A 14,685-nucleotide genomic window follows, 5' to 3' on the forward strand; every position below is an offset into this window, starting at 1 on the left:
GTTTAGATTTGTGAACAAGGACCATTTACATGCCTATGGAAAGGATATATTTAAAGTAAGATATAAAGTCAATCTCTTCAATCTCTACACCAGTATGTTGGGTACTAGTCAAATGAAACTACCATCAAATATGGCTTGATTTTATTTTTCATCAGCAATGGTTGTTTAAAAAAAAAAAAAATCTCCCTGCTCTTTTATTTTCTTACAAGATGGCTATAAAGCAAATTATTTTAGAACCCACTTTAGGAGTTTAAAGTAAAAACATCTTTGTTTTGTCTATTGCCACGTCCTCAGCAAAACAGTACCTGGCACTTAGCAGACTCTAAAATAACATGTGTCAACTGAATTAATTGACAGCGTAACAGATTTCTTTAAAGTAAACTCATGAGTATCACAAAAATTCAAAACTGAATAGAGCAATGGAAGGGACAGTTTGCTCATAAGAAACAGGCATGTTAGGAGGGACACATACATGGGACCTGCAGATGTGAGAATGAGAACAAGAATGCTTTCCTAATTTAGATTACTGAACGAAAGGAAGGGCAACCTATACTAATAATGGCATACAATCTACATAGTTAAACATGTCATTATGCTTTGGGGGGGGAGAGAGATCTCAGAATATACATTCCCCTAATGTCACAATTATTTTGATTTTTACCTTTCAAAATAATTGGTTGGTTCTCTCATTACTTTCTAAAAAAAAAAAAAAAAAAAAAAAAAATACCCACCCCCCAAATTTTAGCTACTTGTTCTTTCATAAGGTAGGCAGAATGATAGAATGCTTAATAAAATGCAGAGAAAACCTTTTCATTAATTCTGCTCACAACAAAAATACTAGTCATGTAAATTTATCACCAGGTGAGTTATGTGAAATTGTGGTTGAAAACAAAGCCTAGAAAACATACTGCTTCATCCTAAAGAATTGTACAAAGCCTGGTTAGTTGCAAACCTTAAACTTGGAATCTAAATTTCTATAAGCAACATTTACATATTTTAGTTCATCTTTTTTTCTGTTGTTTCTCCTTTGCTTGGGTAGTCTTAAAATTTAAATGCATCATCCCCGTTTTAAAAGGAAAGTACACAGTAAACTTAAATTATTTCTTTACAAAATAATGACTGCTTTTGCTCTGAACCCTGTTCATTATTTTATTCAAAACAATAAACTTTGCTGGTTTCATTTGAAGGTAACATTACCTGTCAGCAGGAAAAGAATGAATATAACAAGTTCTGTTATGTTTAACTATTCTTTCACCAATTATTTCTCACACTAAATAAGTTTTTTATTTCAAAGGAACATTATCAAAAATAAATGTACAAAAGTTCTTTTACTCATATTCTATGCCTTGGAAACAAAAGCTAAACAGTGAATTACTACTAATTGCACCTTTCAGGCACTGGTTTTAAGATGTAGAGATATACTTATTCGTGTTATTAGCATAGAAGAAAATGTTCCGGTAAATAAAGGACAGAAAAATAATGATTTGGGCCTACCCCGTTGTTACCATCACTGAACAAATCGCACTCAATGGAAAACCAATTAAAAAGTTATCACTCACAATGCCAAGCTGGAAAACCCATCTAAAGGCATTATTTAGAGTTCTCTTCTGGACCAATGGAACTTCATTTAATTAATAAATTACTTTGAAAATAGAGCAGAGACTAATAAGACGTCCTGAACTAACCAGCATTCTCGGATGTTCGCCATGTGTGGAGGCAAGAGTGAAAACACAGCCCTCAAGGATCTGGACCCTTCCAACTCCCCAGAAGTCACATCAACAATTACAAATTCGCAGGTGAGTAAACGGCATGAGCTCAAAACTCATCACCGACTTCCTGAATGAACGACTTCACAATCAGTGGGACAGATCCACTGATTATTTCTGACATTTTCATTCTAAAATCGGAACTCTCAAAAACAGCAACAACAAAACGCTTAAGAACCAGGAGAAGACTTAATGGAGACATGAAACTTCATCTGAACAACGAACGACACATATAAAATCTCAGGTGCCTGATCCCAGGAGCAGGGCGCTGTCCCAGAGGAGAAACCAAGCCCTCGGGGCCACGAGGGGGGAAGAGTACCTGGTATAATTCTGTGTTTTATTTATGCATCCGTCCTTTGCAGGACTGAATGCAGTCAACACGGAAAGATATCTATAGCATGCCATTTCCGCCAGACGTACCAACAACTGCTGCTGCTGCTGCCGCCCGTGTCCTCTGCGGCCTTCCCCTCCGCCGCCACTGAACACCAATGACACGCTGGGAACGGTGCCCGCGGACACGGCCCTGGGAACAGGTGTCACCACACCGACACAACTGCCCCGTCTCCCCGGGAAACACGCTGAAGGGCAGAGAAGCTGAGGCACATCCCCAGAGCACCAGCTGGGAGGGATCAGGACCCAGACACACCCGTTCCCGATGAAAGCCTTCGCCCCCCAGGGACCACACCATCACGTCTGCATATCAAATATGTCAGTATTGTCCTGTGAGCCCAACATTCATGTGTGTCACGGATTCTTTCCCCAAAGTAGGAGTATGTAGATAGCATGCAAACTTTTAGGATTAAAAAATGGGTCCACGTCAAGGTCAAAGCATTTCTTAAGCTAATGCATGTGCTTTGTCTACAAAATATGGATTTGATCCTTAATAGCACTTTACTTATTATATATACAATGTTTACACAGGCGTGCCCATCTCAGAAATTGGGAAAGTGTCTCTCGGGGTTATTTATATGTTAATTAAACATAGTGTGATAAAAAGATTCACTGCGATTACAGACAAGTATTTACATATTAATGAAATCTTGACTGGAAAAGATATAGTGTGATCAAAAAGAATTATAGAAACTATTTCTAGAGGGAGTTCAACCATTCAGAAGATGTTACAATCTTCCTCAGGATCACATGTTCTCAAGTTATTGGTCAAGTTATTTAAATTTTGGAAGACAAGAAATAATGAAAGAAAATCTCATCACTATGAAAATAGTAGTGGAATCACTACTAGATAATGCTGAATCTAATAACAATTGTTAGGGGAACAAAATAAAATTCAGAAACTATCAACTGTATTAAGCCATTTGATAGTAGTTATATACACACTAACACAATAATGTAATTAAAAGAATTTTTAAATAACTCATTAACTCCAAACATATTTCACTAATGCCTCTCAAATGCTTTGCTCTCAAAGCAGGATGATAATTCCTTTTCTGCTTCTCTCATAAACATGCTATGAGAATTATACATAAAAGTTGTAAATTTTTAAAACCCATCTCATACCCAATCATGAAATGTTTGTGGAATAAAAGAGGAAAAGAGTTCATCTTTTACCACCTCATTTCTCTCGCCTTTTTCAGGTTATCAAATGCGTAACAAATATCAGCATCAACATACTTTCCAAGCCCCACAAAAATTGCTCTGAAATACTTTTGTTTGTACCTTCTTAGTCAAAGAAATTGCCTTAAATCCTAATTTTGTTGCTTTAAAAAAACAAAAAGGCAAAAGCTAATTGAGTCAAGATCTAACATGCCCACCGTGCCAGGAGACATGCCAGTCAATCACCGCGCTGCCTGCCCAGCCCCGGAGCCCAGACGGAAGAGGCCATTAGACCTTCCTTTCCTTTCCTGAGCCAAACACCAGGTTATTCTTGGATCAGAAACTGCTGACACAGCCTGTTCCGTAAAGTGCTCTCTATTCCTCTCTATTAACAGGCATCGTGAAGACCAAATGCTTATTCCAAGACTAAAATACAAACCCATTTATTGTTCTTTGCTCAGAGCAGCTCAGAAATAAACTGCACGTTTGGGAATTGAATTCTGATTAGGTAACTAATCAACTTTTCCATTTTAAAGGGAAAAGAAACATTTTTATGTTTCCTGTGAGAACCAAGAAGTGAATGCAATGCCCCAATCTTTCCATAACATTTAACGATCCAGGCTACAGTTGTGGTGATATTTCATCACAACAACAAAATTATGGTGGAAATAGAATGCCCAATAAAAACGGCCTTTTAAAATTTTCAGGGAAGAAAAAAGAAATCTTTATGAACAGGACGAGGCTACATAAAACATAAGTAAAGAGAGATTCGTATTGTTTATTGGAAATCGTCTGCACTAATTCATTTTCAACTAACAAATTACTAGTAATTGGGAATATGCTTTGGACTCTGTGACTAAACAGTATGATTTAGGTGGGGACTAAGGAGATGGAACAACTTCCCATTAAATCTTTACTCAGACTCGCACCTAGTCTAACCTCCACACATCAGACACACACTCAGCCTTCCAGACCTAGAGCACACCCTGCCTCTCACTCATTCACCTTTTCTGTAACAGGAAGTAACCTCTCCTGTTTCTAACCCTATCTATATTCTTCCTATGAGACACATTTTAATTTTATGGTATCATATCTATACCTAACCTGTCTGATTTTCCTACTAGATTCTAATTTATCTGTGGACAGGACCACATCTGACTCATTTTGAACCCACCCATTTCATATAGCAGAATGTCTCTAAATGGCAAGTAAAAATTCCCTACATTTTTATTAAATAACACAAAATGTCCTGTGGCTCATTCATCTTCTATAAAATGTTCCTTGAAGAAAATAAACTCATATAAAGCAATTTAGAAATGCTTGAAGTTTTAAATCAGTTCACATCAACATCTGCTTTGCAAGAAACATTGCTATGTTTCTTATGGGAGAAAAATGTCTACAATATCCTTAAAACTATGAGACTAAGGCAAGAGTAATTGATTCTGGTAGTGTCTTCTATTATCTTTCAAGGATAAAAAGAAAAATATCAACCAAACAACAATTTACTTTCTGAACTGTGAGCTGCCTAGGGTCAAATTTGAATTCAATGAAAAAGACAATTCAAATTATTTAATCGCTGAAGTGTAAAATATCAAAGCATCAATTTGCAACTGAAAATGGTAAAAAGTAAACTCCTACTACTGTTCAGTTATTAAGAACAAGAGTAACGCTATCTGATCTTTTCAAAGGTAAATTCTTTATTGGTGATTTAAGTTATATGGTAAATCAATTTCATCTAAATCAGATGTCTCCTACTGGGAATTTTAATAAAGTGCACATTGATGTTTTGCTTGTATGATAAATTTTATGCTGTTACAGTAGCAGAAAAAGTCTCCAAATCTGGCTGTTCAAACCCAAGATTTAGAAAACAAGACATTAGGAGAGATATCAGAAGTCCCTTCAGTTTCTCATCGAAAGATAAAGAGGGTCTCCCTAGGCGTCAGGCAATCAGGGAGGCAACCTCTCACCCTGAACTAGACTCGGGCTGCGTCCCTGGTTTTATTAAGAAATCCTTCCGCAGCACAGAGAACGGGCCCTCAGTGGAAGCCGCTCTGCATCTTCCCAATAGTAATGCTATTTCACTGAGAGGCTACGGTGCTGTGAGGATTTACGTGACGTGAGCTAAGCCAGCCACAAACACAGGAATGCTGTTCAGCCCAACTCACAGAGACAGAGTGCAGAAAGCCGTAGGGGCTGGGTGAAGAACCGGGAGTTACCGTTTACTGGGGACCGTTGTTTCACAAGATAAAAGCAGCTTTGAAAACTGGCTGCACAACAATGTGAATGTACTTGTACAAATAATGGTTAATACGGATACATTTTGTTATGTGCATTTTACAGTTTTAAAATATTTAAATAAAAGTATACCATGGCCAAATGGTCCTAATGGTCCTTTATGCTTAACACAAGAGTCAAAAATATATGATTTGCGAGTGCACAAAAGATATACATACAGCTAATGTGACAGGGTGGCAGGGAACATGACCAGGGTTCCACCCGCTTGTGGTCTGACACCATCCTTTCCCGATGGCTTTGGAGATTTGCTTTTAACTGCATCTTACTGACTTTGCCACACCAACCCCCTGCGTTTTCCAGATCTCTTCACATAACCATCATTTGTTCATTCAATAGTTATTAAGCATCATTGCGTGTGTTAATATATTCATAGCACTTTATTATGAGATATGTGTTAGTCTGGTCATAAAATAAATAATGCTGCAGCATACTAGCAACTTCTGAAAACAGAAACACGGCTTCCAAATCCGTTACCCAAAGGCCTTCTGAGCTTTGGGTGTGTGACGACTCATCAGAGAAGAAAGGACTGGAAAATGTGTTCACCGGCCGGCACTGCCCGGTGGAGAGCGGTATGAGGACACTCCCGGAGACCCTGGGTTTTCTGCTGCAGCAGCACCGGGGCCGAGTGCACAGAAGGGACAGAGGCTAAGGAAAGCAGGGCGATTCTGGGTTGGCAAGGGAACGAAACGCTCTGCCAGGGACCAACACAGGAGCTAGGGTATGCGGGGCACAAAGCGACCCTGGCCGTGCAGTCCCTGGGAGGTCTCTCGTGGAACTGATGACTGTTTCCAGGTTGTTCTGTATGAAGGCAGGTGGGAGTGTTGTTCACGCTCCAGGACAAAGCAGTTTCTGATGTGGGACCAGGCGTGACTGACGTAAGATCACAGGGACATGTCACATGATCTACATAATTGGTGACGTGACATTTGTCACTCAGCCACTGTTTATGTTTGCCCTTCACGGTGTGTCACATAGATGGAGGTAGAGAATGATTGGAAGTCAACAAATAACTCGCGTAAGCTCAAATGCAGACAAGAAAATGCAAACACCTCACACGTCTCCAGGGCTCACACAGCACAGTCCATCTGCATGTTCCAGCATGCTCTTCACGATCAAACTTTAACCACCCATCAAGCATCTCTGCTTAGATATGCACAAGCAAACAAGCTATAGTAACAGCTCTTCTAGATGATGAAGAGAATAAGGTGTTCTGGATATTCTATTTCCATCAATCGTTTTTGCAACTTACATTATAAAATATTTAAACATTGCAATATCTCAAAATACGCTAAATATAATTCAATCTTTCTGTGTTGATTCTGGCGATAATCAAAGAAAATAAATATGGGTATCAATGTTCATTGTCTAAGATATGTATGTGTCAGTGGATTTCTGGCTGACAGACATTAAAGGATAGTTTATTTCCGTATGTTAAAAAGTAAGTGAAATGAAGTCTGAATGCAAGGTTCTATCCTGATCGGACACTGGAACAGAAAAAGTATCACTAGAAAAGCGGGTAAAACCCAGATAAATATGTAATTCAGTCAACATTAATGTATAGTCAACTTGGCAATCATGGGTTTTTGTTTTTTGTTTTTTGTTTTTTAAATATATTTTATTGATATTTCACAGAAAGGAGGAAGTGAGAGAGATAGAGAGCTAGAAACGTCGATGAGAGAGAAATATCGACCAGCTGCCTCTTGCACACCCCCCACCGGGGATGTGCCCGCAACCAATGTACATGCCCTTGACCGCAATCGAACCTAGGACCCTTCAGTCCGCAGACCGACGCTCCACCCGAGCCAAACCGGCTTCAGCGGCAATCATGTTTTGAAAATGCTGATATGTTCCAATAAATCGATATCTTGGGGAACAATGTGAGCATGGCACAGATTTCGTGTTTGCTAGTGCACCTTCTCATCCACAAGAAACATGAAGTGAACACAGAAAACTGCTCTCCCCTGGCCGTGCCTCGTCAGATCACGTATGCAGACACACATGTCCCAGACACGCACCAGCGACCTCTGTTCTGTGACTGAATCGGCCTCCCTCTCCGGCCCCACACCTGTGTTACAGAAAGCTCCCCGTCAGACTGCTAACCACTCTCTCCCTCCACTTCCCGGGAACACTGAGCTGCGACTCTTCAGACACCCGTGTCCACAAGCCAAGTCTTTTCGGGTCTTACTCAAGGTCAAGTGCCATATTTTAGTACTGACGTGTTTCTCACCATTTAATGTGTAAAACTATGGGCCAGCTTTTATTAGGTTCCTAACTTTGTTAAACTGCACCAAGTTTTTGAATGCTGGGCCTTAACCCTATTTTCCCCATATACCCTTGTGGTATTCCTTGTACAATTTTGCATAATGCAGTGATTTTTCAGGAATGCATAGGTCACATTATATTCAGAGCAAACTATTCCAGCAATAATTTCTTAGTTTTGATAAACGTGCTATAGTATGTAAGAAAGGCTAAGCTAGTGGAAGGATGCACATGAAGTCTCTGTATTATCTTTGCAACATTTCTGTAAGGACAGAATTATTCCAATTAAAAGTTTAAAATAATAAATATGTGTCATATGTAAGTAAATGAGGCCATGGTCTCAGCATGGAATTCTGCATTGATAATAATTGCTAACACTTAAGTAGCCCTTACTTGGTGCCAAGCACTGTTCTCAGTATTTGATATACATTAACTCATTAATCATTCTCACAACACTATGGAGTAAGTGCTGTAAGCATCACCATTGTACAGATGAGAAGACTGAGGCACAGTTAAAAACTTAACCCAAGATCATCCATCTAGGCAACATGGCTGTAATGTCAGTGCTCTCAATCCTATGCCATATTCTTTCAACAGAAAACTGTTTAAATACAACCTTTTAAACTAGATACTTTCATCATTCTGAAAAGATTTTACAATTGAAAAAGAGGCATAAATGAAAATCTAAATAATTCTTCTAAAGTGTGCTATAATACTTGAAACTAATATTATATTGAATGTCAATTGTAATTGAAAAAGAAAAGAGACAGAAAATATGCTATAAACATCAAAAATACCAAAAGTCAAAAAAACATATATTTCTTTTGGTTTACAAAAAATTTATTAATCACAAATTATGGGAGCCAATAAAGATGGTAAAAATGTCACCTTTCTACTTAAAAACTGAAACAGTCACCTAGAGTATAAAGTGTCAATGCTTTATAGCAGTGACAAACTAAGACGGTAGCTAATAAAAAGATGTATCATTTATGACAGAAAATGTAATTCCAAAGTTTTACAAAACTTGGTCGCATTCATCAATGTCAAGTGCACATGGTGATTTAAGAGCGACAATATAAAACACAAAATAACACATATCATGGAAGTTTCCCAGCAATCATAATCCTAAAATTTTATTGAATGAAAACTGGTAAATCAAATTTTGTTTAAATGCCAAGGTAAAAGTTCTGCCAATGGGCTCTCAAACAGAGTAGTTAAAAGGTCAACTTGTCGGCACAACTTACTTTGCTTTCCAAGCTATTATACAGCTTGAACTCTAAAATGTAAAACCTTGCCTGCTCCAATTAGTACATGCATTCATGCAAAACAACGTACACCAATCCACACGTTCATTCAAAACAATTCCAAGTTCCTGCTTTGTACCAAGCACTCCTCTAGACACTAAGGCTATATTAGTGAACAAGATACAAAGTCCTATCCTAATGGACATTATGCCCTTGTATTCATTCATTCACCCACCCAACAAGTAGTTACTGAGTGCCTACAATGTGCCAGGCACTACCCTAAGTGCAGGGGGTAAGGACGAAAACAAAACACAAAACTCCCTTTCCTAGGGGAGCTGACATCTTAGAAAGGCAAACAGACAATGAACAAGACAGGTAAGTTAAAACTCAACCTGAAACAGATAGTGATAAATGGCAGGAAGAAACAGAACAGGAGAGAAGGATGCAGTGAGGTGAGCTGTACACAGGATGGCCAGGGTGATGGGATAAAGTGAGGAAGACAAATGGCCATATCATGTAGGTGTAAGTGCCAGGAAGAAAAGGGAACTCCCTTCGAGACATCCCTTAGTCTTTTATTTAAATGGGCACAGGATGGGCCTGACTTACCCACTTAGCAAACATGTTCAGAGAACCCACTACCAAGCACCACGTGAGGCCCCGGGGATCCCCAGGAAGGAAGAGATGGTCTCTGCCTGTAGGAGTTTGTTTGGGTTTGAAGGGAACAAGAGGAAGAAAGGAGATATAAAAACGACGGCTACGGTCCAATGGAAAAAGGGGTTACTATAAGAACAAACAAAGAATTATGAGACCACAGGGAAAGGAATAACTACGGTCAACCTCACAGGAGAGGAGGGGCCTGAGACAGAGCTGTGGTTTGGCTCTGCAGTCACGTCTGTCTCCCAAAGGATGCTCAATGTGGCAGACTGTCTTGTAGAACAAAGATTAACCAAAAAGAGTCTATATGTTTCCATGTGTTTAAAGTGGACATAACTATGGACCCATAAAAAACCAGTCTTTTCAAAGTTTGTCTCAGCAACATAGATGCAATAATCTTCATCTTCTGATGATCCTCCACCGCAATACTGAACACCTGAAGTATTTGCCACATTTTAAATCAGCTTATGGAGGACTCCACACAGAAAACAGGGCATTCAAAGACAATGTAGCAATGTGCACTGTAAAACTATTTTGCAATGAAATTTCGGGTGAAAATTGAATGTCTACCTAAGCAATCATCAGGAGACAGTGAATAAATGCATCAAATCTAAGGAGAAACTGCCTTTAAAAGCACTTTAAGAAACAGTAGCACTTACTCTATATTAATTTACAACAGAAAAAGTTCTTTCCATTCAGATTAGGTCTATTTTGCGAGGGGGGGGGGGGGGAATGAATTAATTATATTAGAAAATATTTGTAAATACATATTTATAAAATACACTTACACATCACTATTCAGATCTAAAGCAAAAGTACGGGAGAAGGGCATTCCCAGCATTCTCCCGGTCTGCTCAGGCCTGGGCTGTGTGCTGAGGCAATGCCTTCTCTGCTCCTCGTTCTCCAGAAGAGATGTGCTGCCCCCAGAGGCTCCCCGGTGGCACACTGGGACGAAGGGGAGCCAGAGGGCTGGGAGTCTATGTCACATGTTACAGCACATCAAACAGCCTCGGCCCGAGATCGGGAGCACTAGTCTGAGGAACCGTCAGTGCTGCTTGATCTCACCCTGGTCTGTGCCGCTGGGACTTCAGAGGAGAAAGGGTTGTTGAGAGAAGCAGGATTCAGTGGCCCTGGGCCCCTGGGCCTACTCCCAAGATGGTCAGACTGCACCTCACTTTCTGGAAGTTATAACTCAGACAGATCTTGTTATCCTGAAACCTGCTCTTAACTGGAAAGCAGTGCGTGGTGAGCACACCTCGGTCCAATCAGGGGCTTTCAGAAAAAGGGAAGTCCATGCCCACAAGTTAAAGGGTCCAGCTTGTGCTGAGACACAGTGTGGTTCCAGGATCATTTAAAATAAGTCAGAAATAGCTTTATAATCAGAAGCAAGGTTTAAATGGGTTACATTAACATTACCGTGCAACTTCGGGGGGTCAGCATGAAACAAACCAAAAAAAAGCCATCATTAAGAAAGCAGGTACAATTCCGTTAACAAGGCACATACCAAGCTTCGGGCAGCAGAGCAGAATACTCGTGGGGGGACGTGGTCTCGGGGAAGTTGGAGAGGATGGCGAGGCGATGCGGGAGCAGGTCTGAGCCATGGTAGGTGAACAGAATCTCCAGGGCCGGCACGTTACTTTCCTGCACAGAAGGCAAGGGCCAGTTTCCAGCGTGAACTTTAGAAATAAAGTCTGACAACATGCAAAACCTTTTCATGCAGATCTGGTGTGAAGTATTATGAAATAGTCTTGATTCTTCCTGGTCTGTATCATGTTTCTCAATCTAAGGCTATAAAAACATTCATTTTTAAAAGTCAGAATGAAGAATAAAATTTGTTTAAATATGATTTTGTTTTGTGTACTTACTTATAATACAAAAAAAAAAAAAAACCAGAAATGTCATGGTATATGTTTGCTATAACATTAACTGGATAGCTCAAAGGTTTAGAAATTGTTAATAACCACAATTGTCTTATTTATAAAAGAGCAATTACCCTCGCGTACGTTCTGGCTGAGAGAACAATATTCTGATTTCTGAACGTCTTGAAGAATTCTGCATCATAGCTCTGTTCGGATGCATGGGAGACTCCTAGGATTTGCTGAAGGAAAACAGCGATTTAATGAAAAGCCTTTTAAATATCAATGACAGGGGTATGTTAAAACTCTTTACAATTCTGTGCACCTAAACAAATAAGGCCTGAATTAATTATACTGTCAACTGTTAACTAATGTACATCTGCAGTCCAGCCCTTATTTTGAAAATGGCGATTTATAAATGCTGTTAATTTTTTAAAATCCAGAAGTAAATTAAATGGGCAATAAAAATTAAATTAATTACAGTAGGACAACTAACAGCCACACCTGGCAAAAATAAACAAGCAACAGCCACGCCTGGCATGTATGATGAGCATCTGCCACACTGTGAGACCCCTCTGCTGCTGCAGTGACCTCGGTCACATGTGGAAGGAAACATTCAATCATTCAACAAATGTTTACAGAGGGCCTACTATGTGCTAGGGGTACTGTGGCTGGCCTGGTGCTGCCCACTGGCTGGCCCTTCCCCCTTCCACCACCACCAGTTGCCTCCTCTGAGGGGCGACCAGCAGGGCAATGGGGTTCCCCCACCCACCCACCCCGCTGGCACCTGCCTTGGCTGGCCGGCAGGCCTGGGGCCTGCAGGCTGGGGCAGCTCCTGCATTGAGCATTTGCTCCCTGGTGGTCAGTGCACATCATAGCTACTGGTCATTCCGCCATTCGGTCTATTTGCATATTAGGCTTTTATTATATAGGATATCTCCATTTCTAAGCTTTAATAGCCAAATTCAACTTCACTTTTCAAAAGTTTTGTTTAATTCACTTAAAGAGTAAGTTTAACAAATACTTTAAATATCACTATTACCATGTAATAATAACATCCTTACTACTGTCAAACAGGAAATAGCAATTCAATAACTAAAGAATAGTGAAAAAAAGAAACTGGAACTTTTCAAGATCTTGTCATCGGTAAAATGAGGGTTAACAATAAAAGAATGATCAACTATGTCTTATACTGACTTCCTCAGTTCACAACATGCTTTTACATATTACCTCAAAATATCACAGAGCCCAGACATAATTAAACGACATGCTTTTAAAAATATGATCATCCAGCATTCAAAATGGTTGTACTATAGGTTAGGAAGTTTTTGTACCCTGTTTGCGTGAAAGGATATACCCATTGCTATGGTTTTTAATAACTGCAGAAATAGCCCTCCTTTGTCACTAGTATTTTGTCTAAAAGCATTTCCATCATATTAGCAGGCAGGGAATCAAATGCTTTGGGATTCGCCTGCAGGCATCAGAAGGACTAAACACCTCCATTTTTATGTGGACAGGCATCACATCATTAGTGTGACATCTTGAGTGCCTACTATGCGCCAGTCCCAAAGGCCAATAAGGGTATGCCCACAGAGAGGAGACGGCCAGAGGCTGAGAACGTAACCTGCAAGTGGAGTCACACGTGCCTAGCTAGAAATATGTGACATCCCTGGTAACCTCAGATCTGGGGGCAGTGGGAGAGCAGTCTGAGCTGGGTATGCACTGACATGCTTCTCCTTACAGTACAGAGTGCCATGGAAATGCCCAACGTGGCCACATCTGCAAGTGTGACCTGAAGAAGCAGATAGGAAGTCTACTTTTTTAAGCTCAAGTGTCTAATTTTGGCCATATCTGGATCAAAGTTCAATTAACTTGTTAAAATAAAATCGTTAAAATAAAATATTCATGTTAGGATTATTCAAACATAATATATACTGAAATCTGGTATTGGAGACAGCTGTATCCCATAACATTAAAATTGAAATATAAAAGGAAAGTCAGTGGGAGGCCTGCAGATGCGGGAAGCAGCTACACTGACGTGGCTAAAGCACTCTGTTCCCTAGGCTAACAACATCCCTCTGGCCCTTCACAGCCTCTAGCCTGACCAAAGCTGGTACACAGAGAGCCTGTTTCTGGACACCATGAACTTCTCCCACCTAAGTAGTTCTACAGACCAAGAATGCCAGGTGTTAGGGCAGCCACAGCATGTGTAATGACAGACCAAGCACACATAACTGGCTTGATTAAAACTAGCCCCTACCTCATAGGTGGCCAGCCGGTCTAAGTAGGTTAATAACTTCAGTCTACAACGGCACAGTTCCTTCTGTTCCAGCGTTAACCTGTTTTGAATGAATAAATCAGGCCACTTATATTTACCAAAAAAAAAGTACATTTTTCTAAGAGTCAAAATAAAAAAGATTTATATTCTATTGAGCCCCAAATTCATGGAATAGCAGACAAAAGCACAAAGGTAAAATACGCACTTGCGTAAGTTACTGAAACAATTCAGAGCAATTATCACTAGTAGAGGACAGAGTGGGGTGACGAATTCTTTTGAAGAAACTGCCAAGGAGCAGGAATGCCCTTGGCAATCTCCCTTACTCTGAGAAGTTCACTAAGCGAAGCAGCTCTCCTCTCCGCCTGCGCTCCTTCTCCTTTGTGTTCTGGGCGGGCTCGTCCTCGGGCACGAGCTCCTCATAGGAGATGCCCTCAATGTCCACTTCGCCAGGTAACGTGAATCTGCAGGGAAAGGAAACACGCATCCACTTTGATTTTTTTTTAACTTCATGTAGTGAAAACCCTCTCTCCCCTCCTGTGACTGACTTTGTCATTGCGTGGATTTCCACAGAAACCACTCCTCCCTGGAAAGGAAGCTGTGGCCACGGCAGCAAAGTGGCTCACTGGTTATACCCCTAGGGATGGACAAATGTCACCAGGTCATCAGTGATCATCACATCGAAGAATTTTTAAAATCAAGAAGATGAAAACTACTCAGGAAAAAATGCACCCGATGTGAACAGCCTGTGGAGAAAATTGGAATCACTGCTATTTAAGGTCTCA

At 40.2% G+C, this 14,685-nt stretch overlaps 1 protein-coding gene across 1 annotated transcript in view; it reads right to left on the reverse strand.

The window, feature by feature from the left end:
* Positions 1-14,685, reverse strand: part of NBAS (NBAS subunit of NRZ tethering complex) — a 156,511-nt gene that overhangs the window by 99,079 nt on the left and 42,747 nt on the right. Inside the window, exons 18-21 of the mRNA XM_084900990.1 lie at positions 14,227-14,364; positions 13,886-13,964; positions 11,763-11,867; positions 11,274-11,410 (exon numbers count right to left, since the gene is read on the reverse strand). Of these exons, the coding sequence (XP_084757116.1) occupies positions 11,274-11,410; positions 11,763-11,867; positions 13,886-13,964; positions 14,227-14,364 (459 nt within the window). The remainder of the gene's footprint in view (positions 1-11,273; positions 11,411-11,762; positions 11,868-13,885; positions 13,965-14,226; positions 14,365-14,685) is intronic.

Source organism: Pipistrellus hanaki, assembly GCF_964339955.1.
Source record: "Pipistrellus hanaki genome assembly, chromosome: 12".
NCBI lineage: Eukaryota > Metazoa > Chordata > Mammalia > Chiroptera > Vespertilionidae > Pipistrellus > Pipistrellus hanaki.